This window comes from Lepisma saccharinum, chromosome 25, assembly GCF_977018435.1.
Source record: "Lepisma saccharinum chromosome 25, izLepSacc3.1, whole genome shotgun sequence".
Classification (NCBI taxonomy): Eukaryota; Metazoa; Arthropoda; class Insecta; order Zygentoma; family Lepismatidae; genus Lepisma; species Lepisma saccharinum.
Window position 1 is genome coordinate 18,736,304 of NC_139253.1, and position 17,872 is coordinate 18,754,175.

General features: G+C 41.8%; 1 protein-coding gene across 1 annotated transcript in view; it reads left to right on the top strand.

The window, feature by feature from the left end:
• Positions 1-17,872, top strand: part of LOC145978608 (uncharacterized) — an 84,597-nt gene that overhangs the window by 40,808 nt on the left and 25,917 nt on the right. The window contains exon 3 of the mRNA XM_083111330.1: positions 9,622-9,696. Within this exon, the coding sequence (XP_082967456.1) occupies positions 9,622-9,696 (75 nt within the window). The remainder of the gene's footprint in view (positions 1-9,621; positions 9,697-17,872) is intronic.

Sequence of the window (17,872 nt, forward strand, 5' to 3'; positions counted from 1 at the left end):
TGTATATTGTTTTTTTTTATTTGGTGTTATAAGTACACTTTATGCACAGTAAGGCTAATCGGGACTGGACCTACAGTTTAAAGTGGGAGAGAGAAATATAGAGCGATGAAGAAAGGGAGAAACCGAGGAAGACAGAAGTACGAGAAGGTGAAGAAAAGAAGGAAGATACAAAGGGAGAAATAGAGAAAAGAACAAAAAGAGAGGGAGAAAGAAGAAACGAAAATGAGAATGAGGGAAAGAGAGAGCTTCAGTAGTCAGTAACCCTCAAAAAAGAGCCATAATCGTAACTTGCTGGGGACAAAAGGCGACACTTGCCCCCCAAATTTTCAACTTTATTAAAATTGGGGTATTTTTATTAATCTCCTACACAGAGTAAAGTTTGCAATAACGCAAAAATCTTTCTGGCAACCGAACGTTTGTTTAAATACGCGAGAAACAAATGACTATTCACCAAAACTCTGCAGATGAGAGGGAGGTTAGCTCACGAAAGCTTGGAATCATTTCACAAATTATATGAATTATTACAGAAACTGCATTCAATCGACTTACCTGGTCGATAGCGCGAGATAATCTTTTCACTGTTTAGATAGAGAGTTACCAAAAGATTTGGTCAAAATTACAAACTTTAATAAAGGGTGACAATTTTTTTATGGTTACCAAAAACTTGAACCAAACGTGTTATTTAAAAAAATCAAACAAATCTTCTTCTGTGTGGAACCTGAAGAGCAAAGTACTAACAAAGGATAATTGTTATGATTTCGCAAATGTGACTGTTATTTAACAACTTCAGTGGCGGCGATTGGGATCCAAAACCGGGGGGGGGGGGGCAAGGTGCCAAAACTGGGGTGCAAAGACAATTTATTTCCATTTGTAGATAAGGTTTAGCATAATGCGGGGGCAAAAGTAGCGAAAAGTGTGGGGGGCAACTGCCCCCCTAATCGCCGCCACTGGACAACTTTCGCCCCCTTCCCCAAAGTTAAGCCCCAATTTCGATTATGATTAGACACCAAGTTACGCCCATGAGGAGAGATGCCTGAAAAAAATATTTCGGCCACCCGAACAAAATTCTCTGCAGACGCGATTGGCTGACACGTCAGTGCAATTTTAAAGTCTCTTTACGTAATCATCTTAATTAATTTGAAAAGTGTTTGCAATTCTTTACTGACAAATGCTTCAAAGTGTGTTAGCACCAAACGCTAAGCTATAACCGCGGAGAGCTTGCAATGTCCACAATCTCGCAGGCTCCCCCTTGGCCGAAATTCCATTTACATTATGACAATTGGAAATCCGACTGGGCCCCTGGATAAGCTGTGTGGGTGTCGATGTAGAAGTTTCAAAAGAGAGGATCGCCATTGAAAAACTTAGTCTTTGGAACCCAACCGTAAAATTCGTTTCCTCCGCGCACAAAAGCGCCTCCCTCTTCCGGTTGAATCTTTTATTCGGTGACACGACCATGTTTTCCAGAAAGAAAAAAAAAGAGAAACTTTGGCAAGGTCCACCCTGTGCCTATATCCCCTCTCATTTGGAACGAGCGTTTGTACCCGTGCTATTCATCGCGATGACAAATTTTCTGGAAATCGCCACCTTTAAAGCGCTTCTGAACGCATTGTTGTCATTGTTTGTCAGCTGTTTAGTATCCGCCATGGACGTCGTCGACCTTTGTCGACAACCGGAATCTGCAGTCGTTGCTCTTGTCTATTTTACACAGCGCATTCTCCCCGCGGGGTGATATCGTAAAGGGACAAACGACCCAGTATTTATTGTTCACGACGCCACCGCTAGAGGTCTCTGCCTCACACCTCCACAGGGACGCAAAATAGATTTACGATACGTCACTTTTTCCTACGGCTTGTGGATTCCTCTCTTTCGGGTCAGCGCTTTAGGTATGGCCTATTGTTGTTGCTGAGTGACTCCGAGGTTTTTCTCGCTCTCGTGAAAGCCCTGGGGTCGGGAGGGGGGGGGTAAGTTTGCTTCTGAAACCCCACGAACGGGGGAGCACTTGTCAGTTGAAGCAAGGGGCTCGGTGGTCCCACCGACAAATTGATTGTATGGCTGGAATCCCTATTCCCAGTTGCCTCCCTGTTTTTTTTAAATACATGGAACGTCCATCTACCTGGTAAAATTGAGTTTCCTCCTCAACTGGATTCAAGAATCTGCCTTCTTCTGAGGGGAGGGGGTGGGGGTGGAATACCCTAAAGACTTTCTAAACCAGCCCCAAATGCTGACAATGCTGGACCGAAGCATAAACCACGGAAAAAGCTGGAAGAATGTGGAGAGAAAGAGAGAGGACCGAACAACAATATTGCCCCTGACCAATTAAAATCAACATAAAATTCCGCCAATGAAGCTGAAATTATGCAAATAAACCAATCACCCAAGGCTCAGCATAAACAACATCCCAAGACGATGAATCTGATAACTTGAAACTTTTAGAGCAGACCTCATTATCGGGAAAACAATCAACAGTAGGTAAGCCTGGGCACCTAGCGATTCTTTGAGTGAGAAGGAGACAGTTAATAGCAGACGTATTATACCAAAACAAACATATCCACTTGTATTGATTCAGCAGTATTTAATATGTACACTTTCTAATGAAGTTTTTACATGGTTTTTTCTCATAACACTCGACTTGCTCTCGGTGACGACGCCAGGGGTTCCGGGTTCGAATCCCGGCCTGGGCATGGGTATTGCTTGTTTGTGCCCATTCACCAATTTTATCACAACATCACCCATTCTCATCGTGGCGCTTTTCTTTCACGATGAGGATGAATGATGAAATTGATGAAGCGACACTCAAAAACCATACCCAAACTGGGATTCGGAACCCGTGACGTCATAGGGCGCTCTACAAACCACTCTACGGAGGTCGGCTATATGTTATGACTCAAATCGTATAAAGGTCATATTTGTATCAAACAAGACCGGATCGTCGCGAGTTCCTAAGTTATGAAAGAATGTAAACCCTCACAGCTAGAACTCGCGCTTTGCTGGTACACGAGCAAACAGATTAGAAGAAAATGGACGTTCATTACTGTTATTCACTACATATAACGAGGGTGTATGGGGTAACCTTCTGGTAAGGCAAACAAAAGTCAACGCTCTGGCTTATGGACCCACGGCCAGGATAATCCTCTCTGGGTTCGTCTTGTCCTGTGCTTGTTCTGTGTGCCGAGTACCCCTTTATAACCTCAGATTCTAACTTAGGGTATGGAAATTTAATCTTCAGAGACAGTATAGTTTTAGTTCCTGCTTTCAATTTTGTTTTAGTTAAGGGGGAGAGGGACAATTTCCCCTAGGTTCTTCCCTCTGAGGCAGCTGGGAGCACTGTTGCCAACTTAGCTCTTTTGGGGCCAGATCTGGCTCTTTCGTGCACTCGTTTGGCTGTGAACTGTAGCACCCGCTCCCTGTCCCACCAGCCCCGGCCCACATAGACCAACTTTTGCCATGCGTATACATTTTGCACGTGACGTGATATTGGCTGCGTCGTCCCACCCCCTCTTACATCCCCAGCTACTTCTACATAGCGCCTTGGCTGAGATGAAGATGACAGTATTGGTATCCGCTAATCCCTTATTTTAGATTTCATACAACCATCGGTGGATTATTGAGATGGGTGATGGCGTCAGATTTACATGGTGAAAACTAAGAATAGATTGTCGTCACTTTAAAGTTACCGGTAATAGCAGCGCCCATCGACAACTAAAATTACCATGGGAGGCACTTTATCCAGCCTTCGTAAATCTAGCTCCTTGAAAGTCAACATTAGCTCAATTTAAGGTCAAATTTAGCTCTTTTATGCGCATCAGATTTGGCAACAGTGTCGGGATGGCCGTAGGAGGCGAGGAGAAATGCATTACGCTTATGGGAGAATTATTTTATTCGATTTCTTGGGGATATCAAACTTCCGATGGCGGAAATAAACATATGATCGGGTAGAGGATCGATTGAAGAAGATATTTGCGCTAGAAAGAGTTGAAACTCCCATTTGTTTAGCCGTAACTTGAATTTGTCCATAAGGAATTCATGGGATTCTGTAAGTACTTATTCATCATAGTTTTCAAATACGGTATCTAGCTTAATAATCAACTTTAGAAACTTACTTGCTACATAGGGAGAAATCCATACTCTCAAATTATGCGTGGATTTTCTTTAGTAGCAGTGCCCATTCCCACGATATTGAAATAAATGCATGCCTGGTGCGAAATTGTCACACCTCACCTTAAGGAGAGGGCAAAGATGGCCTCTGTGGTGATGTGTCTATAATATTAAAATCAAAATCAAGCAGCTAAAAATAATAATCGCAATACTCTCTCACATCGAGAACTCGTGCCATTTGGAAATACAGTATCGACAGTAATTCTGTCTGAACTGGGGAGGGAGGCGGGGGGAGGGGACACGTCTCTACGTCGCCACTGGCGTTCTGCGAAAATGCTTCTTGCAGTGCTGGAAGATCGCTTGCTTCTTGTCACTCGCACACACTTTCCTTCAGGGGTCCCTGCGTAGCTCTACGGAGAAGCACCGAGCATCTTTCCTTCCTCCGAGAGTTCTTGTGTGGTCTCTCTTGGAGGGGAGGGTGCGGCGTTTTGATCAAGGCCTGCTGCTGGAAGAAAAGCGAGTGATTAAAAAAAAAAGCAGAAGCAGTGTTGCCAGCAAGATGAGTTACGAGGTCTGATGTGCATCGCGTTATTAGTAGCAACAACATGGTTTAGCAAGAAGCTCTGTTTGAAACAAAAGATCCCTAAAATAAGTTCTTAACTGTCAGAGTTGCCAACTGAGGATGTCGAGAATCGATTGGGATACGTATCCAGTCCGTTTGCAGATACAGAACCTTTCTGTCCAATAAGCTCATGGCTAGTACGAGCCAAGTGAGATCATATTCGGTGCAAGCCCTCTGAGAGTGATCTCTGATTTTTAGAAACCACAAGCGCGCTATTCACGCTTTCTTTCTTTTTCCGGATATTTACATCATCTTTATATCTCTTGGTTTGATTAAATGATTAATTTGGTTTATTTTATTTAATTTTCAACGCTGGGGCTGGGGGATTTTTGTAGATATTACTCCCTCGGTTTGAGGAACTTCCGCGATACTACAAACACTGCACTTGGCAACACTGAGGGACGAAATTGTCACCTCCGAGCTCGATCCACGTTGAACCCTTCAACCGAAGTCATTTTCTGAAGTGGACTGACGTGATTCCAGTCGCCGCAGTCAGCCGGGACAATTATTAGCTTAATTGCAGCCTTGAGCCTCGCCTGCCCCCTGGCGGATGGCTTGAAATTCGACCACCAAGGCGTAATTGATAAAACACAGATGTCACTGCTGTTATAATCGCTCCCGGGGACCTAATTTGCAGGCAGCACGGTGGTGAAATTAAGCTAACAGCGAGGGTTGTGGAAGGTAAACAAACCAAAGCGATCGTGCGGCTTCAATTACCTGGGTGTGGAGGTAGACGCCAACAGAAAGCGAATTGGTTCACTTAGCCGCAAACGTTCCTTCATTATCTAGAAACTTCAGAAGTTTCATATAGTTTCAGTAAATCTGAAGACGTAATCTTTTATTCAGTTGCAATTAACATATCTCCCGAACTACAAAAGCTGTTCAAGCCAACATGAACACTAGCTTATATTAATATTCGCTTTCACTACTGTCCTACCTGCTTGACCGTGTAATTGACAATAACAGGGCGTCTTTGATGTGTATTTCTACCCATCACAATGCCCACCTTTTTAACTGGCGGCTGGGGAGCAACGTATCTGCGATCAGTTCAGTTACGTTAAGGCTCGGCTGGACCTTCGGAATGCAAATGAGCGATTTTTTTCAAATTTTCCTCTCCATTCGAAAAACTTCTTGGATATTTCAAAATATGAAACATTACATCGGCTTAGAATTCCTTCTAGAGCATTGACGTAAATTTTCATGTAGTTTTCTTTCATTGTTGTCTAGATATTATCAATAGTTTAATAGACTTATGTAATCACAAAACTAATATTGATAATATCTAGTCAACAGTGAAAGAAAACTACATGAAAATTTACGTCAATGCTCTAGAAGGAATTCTAAGCCGATGTAATGTTTCATATTTTGAAATATCCAAGAAGTTTTTCGAATGGAGAGGAAAATTTTAAAAAATTCGCCCATTTGCATGCCGAAGGTCCATCCGAGCCTTAAGCTATAAACCTTAAAAGTCAGTATGAAAGTAAATGGATTACTTCCCTCTCTCTCTAATACATGCGTTTTGCCAATAGCTCTGTCCTTCTCTACGACCGCTGCGTTGCGAGATGTTACAAAATTTACAAAATGTAAAAGTCATTAATTTCAAACAGTGAAATCTTTATCCTGTAGAGTTTTTATGCTCTATTTACTGACGACATTATATAACCTGTCATAAATTCATATGATCTGAAATTTCCATAATTATGCAATTTTGCAAAACGCTTAAATTTTTTCTAGTAAATACTTCAAAAACCATAAATACCAAACCGCTTGAGCAACTTCGCCTGAGTGAACTAATTTGCTTACGAAGAGAGTTATACATATATATTTACATCCGATATTTTGTATAAATAATCAGACTGTAACACGAAAAAGTTGGTTAGCGAGAAACTTTTCGGTTTGTCGCGATACACGTGCAGACCGAGCGAGAAAAGTGTTGACCATTGTTTTAAGTTATTTTTAGAATGCATTGTTACTTCACAGCACTGTTATTTTTTGCACAACCGTAGTTTATTTACGCGAGCTTTCTCGCGTATCAAATTCATTGCGCGCTGCGCCACCGAGGTTACAATTCAGTTGCAGTTCAGTTTCGTAGGAAGTGTAGTGTGCTGTGTGATAATTGTGGATTGCGTGTAAGTTACATATTTCGTTTAATAATGGATAGAGAAGCTGGAAAACGATACAGTATTGGTAAACTTCGAGGTAAAGAACGCATAATAGTTATGCGCGTGTTCAGTCGCTTTTTACAGTCAATGAATATCAGAAAGGCGGTTAAGACAACTGCTGATGTTACGGAGTGTTCTGAAAGTCTTATATACAGAATACTTTATTTTCCGTAAAAAATATATCTTAATGTTTGTTTTTGCATTTTTTAAATTCTGTTTATGTAAAGGATACAACATTCAACGAGAGAAGTGACAATAGTTGCGTGTATTAAACATATAATGCAAATGTAAAATAGTAAATAGTTACGTCGAAATATACACTTTTGCATGCAAATCTTCAGGTAACTATCGTTTTTCCGAAAATGCATCAAATACATAGATTTTGAAGATTTGCTATATACGATATTAAGGAAGTAAATTTGTCGGAATCATTAGCGATTAACAACGACTCGATGCACCTCCGTTTGTTGATCTGGCAACGCTACGCTCCATTTAACCCATACTGACTTTTAAGGTTGAGACGCACTGTAGACATCGTTTATTTTCGTGTTTTAAGGTGCCGAACGACGCTCGCTGCACCAAACAAACGAGAATCTGAGACACGCCATGTTGCCGAACCTACTGTAAGTGCAAAATTTTCTCCTTCGCGCGTTTGTAAACGCGAGAGTTGCTAAACAGTCAATGTCCTCTTTATAACAAGGCCTGTGTAGACTACGTGTTTACATGCAGCGTCATCATTGGTAGGTAATATGTCACAACAAGGTTAGTGTTGCTCATGATTGATTGATTTAGTTTATTTTACTTCGCGTTTTGTGCCTCTTGGCTAATTTGCGAAGATGGGGATGAGTGATGAAATTATGAAATTGATGAATGGACATTCACAAACAACCAAGCCCGAGCGGGATTCGAACCCGGGACCCTTGGCGTCGCAGCGCGATGTGCTAACCACTCGACCACAGGGTCCGGCAGTGTTGCTCATGAAACGAGACGCAAACTAATATTTTCGAGGTGAGAGACGGAGCGAGACGGCACTTCCGCTAGACCAGACAGGGCAGACCAAAGTCTCGTCTCGTGAACAGCACTATCAGCATATTGCATTTATTACACTCTATCCACGTCAGTCTTTCTGTCTATTGAACACACATTTGCGACTCTGACGCTGATATCGTGCCGCGACCCATGATCTACCGATGATGACGTCTCATGTAAACAAAGCGTCCCTGCCCCGGCCTTATTATAAGAAGGCATTGGCACAGCAGGCCTGCCCATGATCTTGTTGGCCAGGAATGATGGAAGGTCAGGAGGGGGTGAGCCCGATTTTTCACGCTGCCTTCCTGGGATCAACTGGTGAAAGGAGATAGCTCCCCCTCACCTTTGCCGACCCTGACCTTGGGACGGGAGGAAGGCGAGACAAGGACGAGAAAGTGGGCGTGGCTTACAGAGTCCGCGGATTCTTAATTATGTAAGCGAGAAAGCCATAGCTGCGAAGGAACCTTATGGGCTGCTACTGTGTATACACGGTGAAACATAAGAAGTTGGACATGAGAGGAAATTTCGAAAACGGTTTCGCTGGCCTCGGTAAACGATCTAGCCGAACATTAAATAACTGATACGCTAGTTCTTATATTTTGTTATCTTTTACACGCACCAATCAAAAAAATTGCTTAGAAATGAGGGGTAAATTTGTTGAATGAAACTTATGTTGACTTTTGAAAACTTATGGAACCATTAGGATTAAGTGGTACAATATGAAAGGAAGATGTTCTGATCATGGGCGTCGGGAGGGGGGGGGGGTCGAACGGGTCGGTGGACCCCCCTGGAAATTAACATCGTTCATTTAAAGATACAAGAAAGCCGAAGGTTTGTTACTCTTATTCTTAAGAACAGAAATAAAGTTCATTTAGTTAGTATTCAAACAGAATAATCAGTGTAAAAATCCATTGGATCGAAAGCATTGATTGAAAAACACATGAACAAGGTTATATTCTACCATTTCATCCAAAGAACAAATGATTCCACAGTTTTCAAAATTCTGATAATTACAGTTGTAGGTGAGAGGTCACACAACAAACTTTATGAAACAAAAACTTCACCCTAACATGTAAAGCCTTTTCTTGAACGAGACGTGCAAAAGTTAATATCAAAATGCATTTCAAATTCTAACTGCATAAAAAGTGCAAAATAAATAATGGAAAATAGTTAACTGGTATTCACTCGTTTGGTGGATCGAGTCTCCCCATTTACATAATAATAATAATTATTATTTTTATAATTTGGAATGAAATTTATTTTTGTTATTTATAATATTTATTTTTATTATTATACGTGTATAATAACATTTATAACCGTGGTAATTATTTTTCTACTATTCAACTTTTATCATTTGCCCAACCCCCCTTGCAAAAATTTCTGGCGACGCACATGGTTCTGATTAGGTTCTTGAATTTCTCTAATAAGTTATTTTTCTTTCCTTCTAATTTTAATACGATGCCAGTATAAATCCCCCCCCCTCATTTTTCGCGACAGAAACACTTGTGCATTATTTACCTATAAAGCTTCACTGAAGTGGCATGTACAGTTGAATTTATATGTTAAAAGCATATGGATTTTTGTGCAAAAAATAAAGTCCTTTCAGGTATAGTTATAACTGTTAATTAAATGTCAAAAATAAGAACTATAAAATACAATAATGATGATGAGAATGATGAACACTTATCTTGTTTTTCTTGCTTTCTTTCTCAGTGTTGGGAGAACTGCGAGCTGCTTCAGTCCAACTTCGCCGTATGGGGTGCCATGTGCTCTGAAAAGGGAATTTGTGTAAGTATACTCTTTCGTGTGTGTTGAGTGTTTGTGTGAGAAAAATAGTATTGATAACATAGGCGCAGACTTTGGGGGGGGGAAGTAACTTTCTGCCCCCCAATTCACGCAGAAGGACATATTTTATGTATATGTACATATAGAAAGTATTGTTTTTTTGTTTATGCCGATCTTACCCCCAAAAATGTATCTTAAGTTGACGCCTGGGTGCTTCCAGAAAAGAACATCCCTAAAATACACATTTCAAATATGAACAATGTAAATAATAATATAAAACAGTGTGTGCAGTAACTTCGAAATTTGTATTCTTTCATTTTATTTCACTTTGAGCTATATTAAGGGTTATTGATTGATTTTATTTCGCTTTTCTGCCACTTTTGGCTAATCACGAAGATGGCGATGAGTGATGATGTGGTGAAATGTATGAAGTGATGGTCACAAAGAACACCCATGCCCAGGGGGTAGAAAAATACAAGGCGCCTGATTTTTCGAATTCAGTGCTACAAATATATACAGGGTGTTGCAAAATACCTGTTACAACGCTTGGGAGGTGATTCGACAAGTAAAAACAAGGAAAAAATGCCATGTGAAAAAATGTCGAAATCGGCACCGTTTGCGAGTGACAGGCGTGCGAAAATCGCCTCACACCATGTGTAAAGTACAATAACTCAAGAAGGAAGAAATATATCAATGTCGGATTAAAAGAATACAAAGAAAGTCGTGCCTGACGAATACAATGGTGCATGAATTGAGGCCCAGTGTAAATTGCGCAAGGGGACTCTCAAAGAAAGTGGGGAATCCCCTGATGGAAATACAAGAAATTTACTACTATTTTCTACATAATGTTGAGATCGAAATGTAGACAGTAAAAAATGCCGACGTATGTCCACATGTCCCACTACTGCTGGGACACCGTCCCACACTCGGGAAATAGGAAATTTACTCGAAAATGACGCTATGCCATCAAATTTCGCTCAGATTGATTTCAGCTAATTGATACAGAAAGCCCCACTAGAGGCGCTGTGAGTGTAGGTCACCTGTTATGTATTAGTGTTGGTGGATACTACGTAGAGAGTGTAGTCGACCGTTGTTTTTCCTGTCTTGTTCTGCGTCTCGCAGCGTGGAGTTTAGTCTGGCGTGTGTGTATGGTTGAATTGCGCCAAGGAATATTGTACGTAGAGTACGTATTCCCGTGTTCTTTGTCTGTTTGCAACAACTGCGTGGATACCTGTGTGACATTACGTGGGTGCTAATCACGGTAGTTGTGATCCGTCACTCGGGGGGAAAGTGACCCTGTTGCTGGGCAATTCTCGAACAGGACAATGGTGGAGTACTCTACCCACGAGCTTGCTGATATGCATCTCGTTTATGGAGAGGCAAACCGAAACAGCCGTGAAGCACGGCGTTCGTATCACGAACGTTTTTCCAATAGGCGGTTACCAGCACATGCACTCTTTCAAAGACTTGATGCTCGACTGCGTGAAACTGTACCCCATAGGTGGGATTGTGGAAGACCCCGCACTGTGCAATTTGAAGAGGACGTGTTGGACGCGATACGAGACCGTCCTGACACCAGCACACGTGTCATTGCTCGTACTCAACAAACCCACCATAGCAACGTGTTCCGCGTTCTTCAGGCGGAGGGATTGCACCCATACAAATTGCATAAGGTGCACCACATACTGCCCACGGACTTTCCCCTACGCTTGGATTTCTGCCAATGGTACGTGCAACAAACTCTTGCCATTCCAGATTTCCCAACAAGAGTTTTGTGGACCGTTGAGGCAATATTCACCAGGGACGGCATGTTCAATAGCCACAACAGCCACGTCTGGGATATGGACAATCCGCATGCAATCATTGTGCGCCATCATCAACATAGGTTCGCAGTGAATGTGTGGTGTGGCATAGTAGGTGACCACTTGATAGGCCCGTACATTTTGCCCTTTACTTTGTGTGGTGGGAATTATCGGGTGTTTCTACATGACGTATTGCCTGAACTTTTGGAAAACGTGCCACTGGCAGGTAGACAACATAACTGGTTTCAACACGACGGCGGCCCCGCACATTTCGACCGGGGAGCCAGGGCCTTACTCAACGATATTTTCGGCGATCGTTGGATTGGCAGGGGTGGACCTTTACAGTGGCCACCTCGTTCCCCCGACCCCACACCACTGGATTTCTTAGTGTGGGGAGAAATGAAAAGGCTCGTGTATGAAACCCCCTTGGAAAGTGCTGAGGATCTCGTCGCTCGTGTTAGTGCCGCTGCTGGGACAATTGTTGACATGAAAGAGGAATTTGCGCGTACCAGACAATCAGTGCTTCGCCGATGTCATCTTTGTCTTGAAGTCAATGGCGGACATTTTCAACAAAGTCTCTGAGTATACCGGTGTTTGTGAGCCCCTATTAGCACCGCATAGTGTCCTTTAGTGAAACGTGCGAGTGAAGATGCTGGATATCGCTGTACGTCATACCCTTGATCTGCATGTGCGGAGGTTGTGCGCTTCTCAATGTAATCCCTTCCAGATGCTGTGCCTGGAAATGTTACATGCCATTGTGTGCGTTTTCTCGCCATTCTCCGTCTTCATTCCTTCGAGGATTACCCACTTTCTTTGGGGAGCTCTCTTGTAGTATACGTATGTACAGTCTGCTTTTGTTTTTCGTACTGCAAAGTAGTGTGTCAACATTAAGGGATTGAAAACGTTTTTTTATAATTTTCCCGTATTTTTTTCCATTTGGGATGGTGTCCCAGCAGTAGTGAGACATGCGACAAATCGGTTTCTTTTCTCCTTCGTACCGCAATGTGGACATACGTCGCCATTTTTTACTGGCTACATTCCGATCTCAACATTATGTTGAAGATAGTAGTAAATTTCTTGTATTTTCCATCAGGGGATTCTCCACTTTCTTTGAGAGTACCCTTGCGCAATTTACACTGGGCCTCAATTGATGCACCATTGTATTCGCCAGGTACGATTTTGTTTGTATTATTTTATTCCGACATTGATATCTTTCTTCCTTCTTGAGTTATTGTGCCATAAACATGGTGTGAGGCGATTTTCGCACGCCTGTCACTCGAAAACGGTGCCGATTTCGACATTTTTTCACATGGCATTTTTTCCTTGTTTTTACTTGTCGAATCACCTCCCAAGCGTTGTAACAGGTATTTTGCAACACCCTGTATATATATATATATATATATATATATATATATATATATATATATATATATATATATATATGTGTGTGTGTGTGTGTGTGTGTGTGTGTGTATTTTAAATATTTCCAGTTCGTTTATAGAAGTTTCCATTACTTTTTGTAAAAATAATGAGTACAGTATGTGTTTTTCAATATCTGTGTGTTTTCTGCATCTCCTGCATCTTTAAATCAGAATAATAAACATGCCATTATAAACTTTTTCACTGTTGCTAGCGAAATGTTAAATCTGCGGCGGTAGGGTTGGATCGGCCATATGTTAAAATGTATTACATAGTTATCAAGCTGCTACCAGTTGAGTCTTGTTTAGGAACACCACTCTGGCGAAATACAAGGGTTGATCAAATGAAAAGGTACGAAACGTCGTAACAACGGAATCGTTTACATAATACAGATGCCGCGATGGGAGAACGTAGCGTGATATGTAGGTGACGCGGCAGTGCGTGTTCGGACAGGATGGCGTTAACATTAGCAAATTCGACTGTTGAGGAGCAGCGAGGCGTTATCCGTTTTCTGACAGCGAAAGGTGTTAAACCGGCCGATATTCATCGCCGGATGGTGAACGTTTACGGGGAAGACGAACGACCGGGGCTGCTCACGGAGGGTGTGGTTCTGCTCCATGATAACGCACGTCCACACGTCTGCAGGGTCACACACGCGGAACTGGCCAGGTTCAAGTGGGAGCAGCTAGACCATCCGCCCTACAGTCCGGACTTATCCCTCTGTGACTTCCATGTGTTTGGTTCCCTGAAAAAGCATCTCAAAGGAAAGCGCTTCACCTCGGACGATGAACTCAAGGACGCTGTGAAGGACTGGGTCGCGTCACGGCCAAAGGAATTCTGGGAAAAAGGAATCATTCGGCTCGTTCATCAATTGGATCAATGTGCTCAGGCCTATGGAGGATACTTTGAATAAAGTATTCATTTACACCGACAGTGTCATTTTGTACCTTTTCATTTGATCAACCCTTGTAACTAATTACTTTTAATATCATCTTTTATTAATTCAAGACTTCGGGTGTAAAACGTGGTAAGTGACATTTTGATCATTTGTGAGTTCATTAAGAAAAAAATGTTATTAGAAGCTATACTGTAGTTAAATTGTTTTTGTGTTGTGTTTACCAATTTCACAAGGCTTCACTGTGTCCAATGCAAAATGTATGACATGGCAATTTCACTCGAAAATTGAAGGATAGCACATTTTACTAAAAAATTACCAAAATGTCACTTACCATGTTTTACACCCGAACCCTTCAAGAAATAAATTGTTTCAAGGCCATATTTTTGAAAATGTATAGCTTCATCTTAGTTCGATTCATACATTTCCTAGACCATATTTGCCAAGGAAGAAGAGTTCTGAGAAGAACGAAATACTTTTAGTTCTTTCTACCCCGGGATCCGAACCCGGGACCTCCGGTTTCTAGTGGTAGAGTTGAGACATGTCTTCCAGACGACGGAAAGCCCGGCCAAAGAAACGCCGCATCGGCCACGGTATTTGACATGGGCTCATTCCACGCTCACCGGTGCTCGGGGTGTTTTACGAGGGAAGGCACAGAGCGCAGGAATTCTTCATTGTGCAAGGGTCACGGAGCAGGCAAAGTAATGCACGAGTTAGCAGTGATCCTTTTACATTCCCGTGAAGGCGTGATTGCACCCGGCCGTTTGTCTTTCGCTTCCTTGGTGGAGATGGAAGGGATTGACGACGTGCTTGCTGCGCTGAAAGAACTCTCCACAAAAGAGCCCAAGAATGTATTTGGCTTTGGCGATCGAGGCATTTTAACCCTTTAATGTTACAAGAATAGCCTTTGACAAGCAGTCAACAAATTTGTAGGTCTACCTTCTACGTGCAGTTTCGAAGTAAGATGACATTATTTTTGTTGTGTCTCACGGTTCTTTGAAATTTTAAACATTTTTGCTTGAAAACAGAATGCTCTGATTTTATTTGAATATAATGTGCTACTGCTACATCTTGGGGTTGTCTTAGCAATGAGATTCTAGAAAATCTCTCTCTTGCTCAGTTCCTGTACCTCTTCCTTTCTACATTTTTTATTCTCTACCCCTATTCGTCTGTCTTTCTCATTTTCTTCCTTTCACTCTCCCTTCTTTCTATATTCTTTTTCTGTTTCTCTTCTCTCTTTCTTTACCTTCTTTCTATCTTCTTTTCTTTTTCTTTCCCTTCTTTCTATCTTCTTTCCCTTCTTTCTATATTTCTTTTTCTGTTTCTCTTCTCTCTCTCTCCCTTTTTCTGTTTATTTTCTTTCTCTCTTCCCTCATTTCTATCTTCTTTTCTTTATCTTTTCCTTTTTCTATATTTCTTTTTCCGTTTCCCTTCTTTCTATCTTCCCTTTCCTGTTTCTCTTCTTTCTTTTATTCTGTTTCTTTTTCACTTTCACTCTCTCTCTTTCATCTGCGTTTGTTTATCACTTTCTTTCTTTCTGTCATCCTGTGTTTGTTTATCAATTTCTTTCTCTCTTTTATCCGTGTGTTTATCATTTTCTTTCTCTGTTTCATCCTGTGTTTGTTTATTACTTTCTTTCTCTATTTCATCCTGTGTTTGTTTATCACTTTCTTTCTCTCTTTTATCCGTGTGTTTATCATTTTCTTTCTCTGTTTCATCCTGTGTTTGTTTATTACTTTCTTTCTCTCTCATCCTGTGTTTGTTTATCACTTTCTTCTCTGGAGCTTTCTTTAATCCTGCTTCTCAATAATTCTTTAACTCTTAAATTCAGTTTGTTTTCTATCCGTCTCTAGTGTGTTTGAGATTCTTGTTCTGCTACAAATATTTCAGAAAAAATAATGTAGGTAATTTTGGGTAGACAAGAGTGTGGCTAAGACTATCTCACGTCCCAATTCTAAGACCCACGCAATATTATCTTGTAACGGTTTAGAATCGTCAGAATTCTTTAGTGAATAGCGCGTGAGATATACACGATTCTGAATTATTTAGGAGTAATTCTAAAGATAAATTGTGGAATTCGCAATCACGGTGATTCCCTAAGGTGATAAGTCGTTACTAAGATGCAAGTTTCATCGTCACTTCCGGCGTTCTAAAAACGAGCCCTCACAGTGGTGCATCAAGGGGGGAAAAGTGGGCCTTCACAATGAATCCAATCGGACAGAAACACACATATAAAAAATTAGAGCAACATTTGTTATAAATTAGCATTACTACGTCATAATGTTTAATATTCGTTGCTCAGTGTCTCGTTCTTTAGCCTTTCCTCTCCTGGAATACCCTGGCGGGTCTCCCTTATCGCACAACGCTAGGACAACCTTGTGTTCCGACGTCAGACGAGGAATGTCTACGTTGATAGGTTAGGTCTGGTTCTCGTAGCATAAATACACAGCAAATGTATTATTTATGCTAAGAGAACTAAACCTAACAACTTAGGCTTTTAGCCTAAAATGAAAGCATTTCCCGGTGGCGTCAGACCACAAGATTGTCCTAGCGTTGTGCGATAAGGGAGATCCTTACCTGGCAGATGCACATCAACGCTATTTCTTCTACCGTTTCCTTAATTTGTCGCCTAACGCAAGGATTTTTCAACGAACATACCGTTACAGGGCTATGAATAGCAACCGTTACTACACGAGTGCCAAGCGAAAACCTTATCTGATCAGTTATTAAAAAACTTGAGAGGGTTTGTGGTTTAACTTCAGCCAGAGGAAAGTGGCTACAATGTTAACTGAATAGAACCAAAGAGATGAAACTTTTCAAGACTACCTTAGATTATATCTCGATCCACATGCAAAGCAGAATGGCGGACAATGCTGCACGGTTTACAAACCCGTTGCGGGGTTAATGGAAGAAGAAAAAAAACACGTGAAAGCTATTAAATTCCACGGTCGGAGTACAATTCGAGTAAATAACTTGTACACAATTGGCCATTTATCATGAGAACAAAAAAATGCTCGCATTCTTTTGCGGAATCGCGTAGCTGCCACAACACGTAGTACAGTTAACCGCCTGCCAGCGAGATGGAAAGAAATCTAAGACTCCCCAACACGTCACGGACACACACACATCCGATCGTTCACCCTTCCCAAATCCTATGTTTTGAACGCCTACCCTCGAGTCACGCGTGGGGAACGGGTTTCAAAAGATCACAAACCGAGATTCCTGCCCTTGACATCAGCAATGTCTAGCGGTGTAAGATTACATAATCATTCTTAATAATGGCTTTCAATTCACGTTCCAAATATCCATTTTTCTCTCAAGATGGCGCGATCATCCATCACCCGCTGGCCGTGTAATGCTGCGTGCTGTGGCCGCCTATTCAGTGGAACTGTTGACAGAAGAGAAACGGATTCATGTCAGCAGCTCCACGCGGGTAAATAATGCCAGCCGATCAAAGCGCCATTGCTGCTTCCACGTGAGGAAGTGAGCACAACGTTCGGAGATTTACCTAGTTCATCCTCCACCAGCAGTGGTTACGCGCACTTGGAGCGCATTTCAGTTTTTAGGCAAGACATCCGAAAAGGTTTGTCTTTCAGGAACCCTATATCTCTTTAGCATTATTTTTCATCTACTTCATGCAGTGGCGGCGTTTGGGTTCCAAAACTGGGGGGAGGGGGGCAAGGACAGTTTACTTTCCCTTGGTAGTTAAGGTTTAGCATAGTGCGGTGGAAAAGTTGCAAAAAGTGGGGGTGCAACTGCCCCCCCACGCCCCTCCCCCCAATCGCCTCCACTGACAAAGTGAAGTGGGACATCCAATATTTGTAGTGGCGTACCAGGTGTGGACCGTAACTCCCCTCTTCGGCCCAAGAAGTTACATAATGATGGATGCAAAAATAAGTGGTAAAATATAGAAGTGGCTCTGAAGAACAGACGTTACGGATGCTTAGTTTTTACAAACTTTCTGCGCAGGCCACTGAATATTTGTGCTCTTTTAAAGATTTTTAAAATCCTCTTTATGTACAGATAGACTAATTGGGACTGGATATATAGTTAAAAGTGGGAT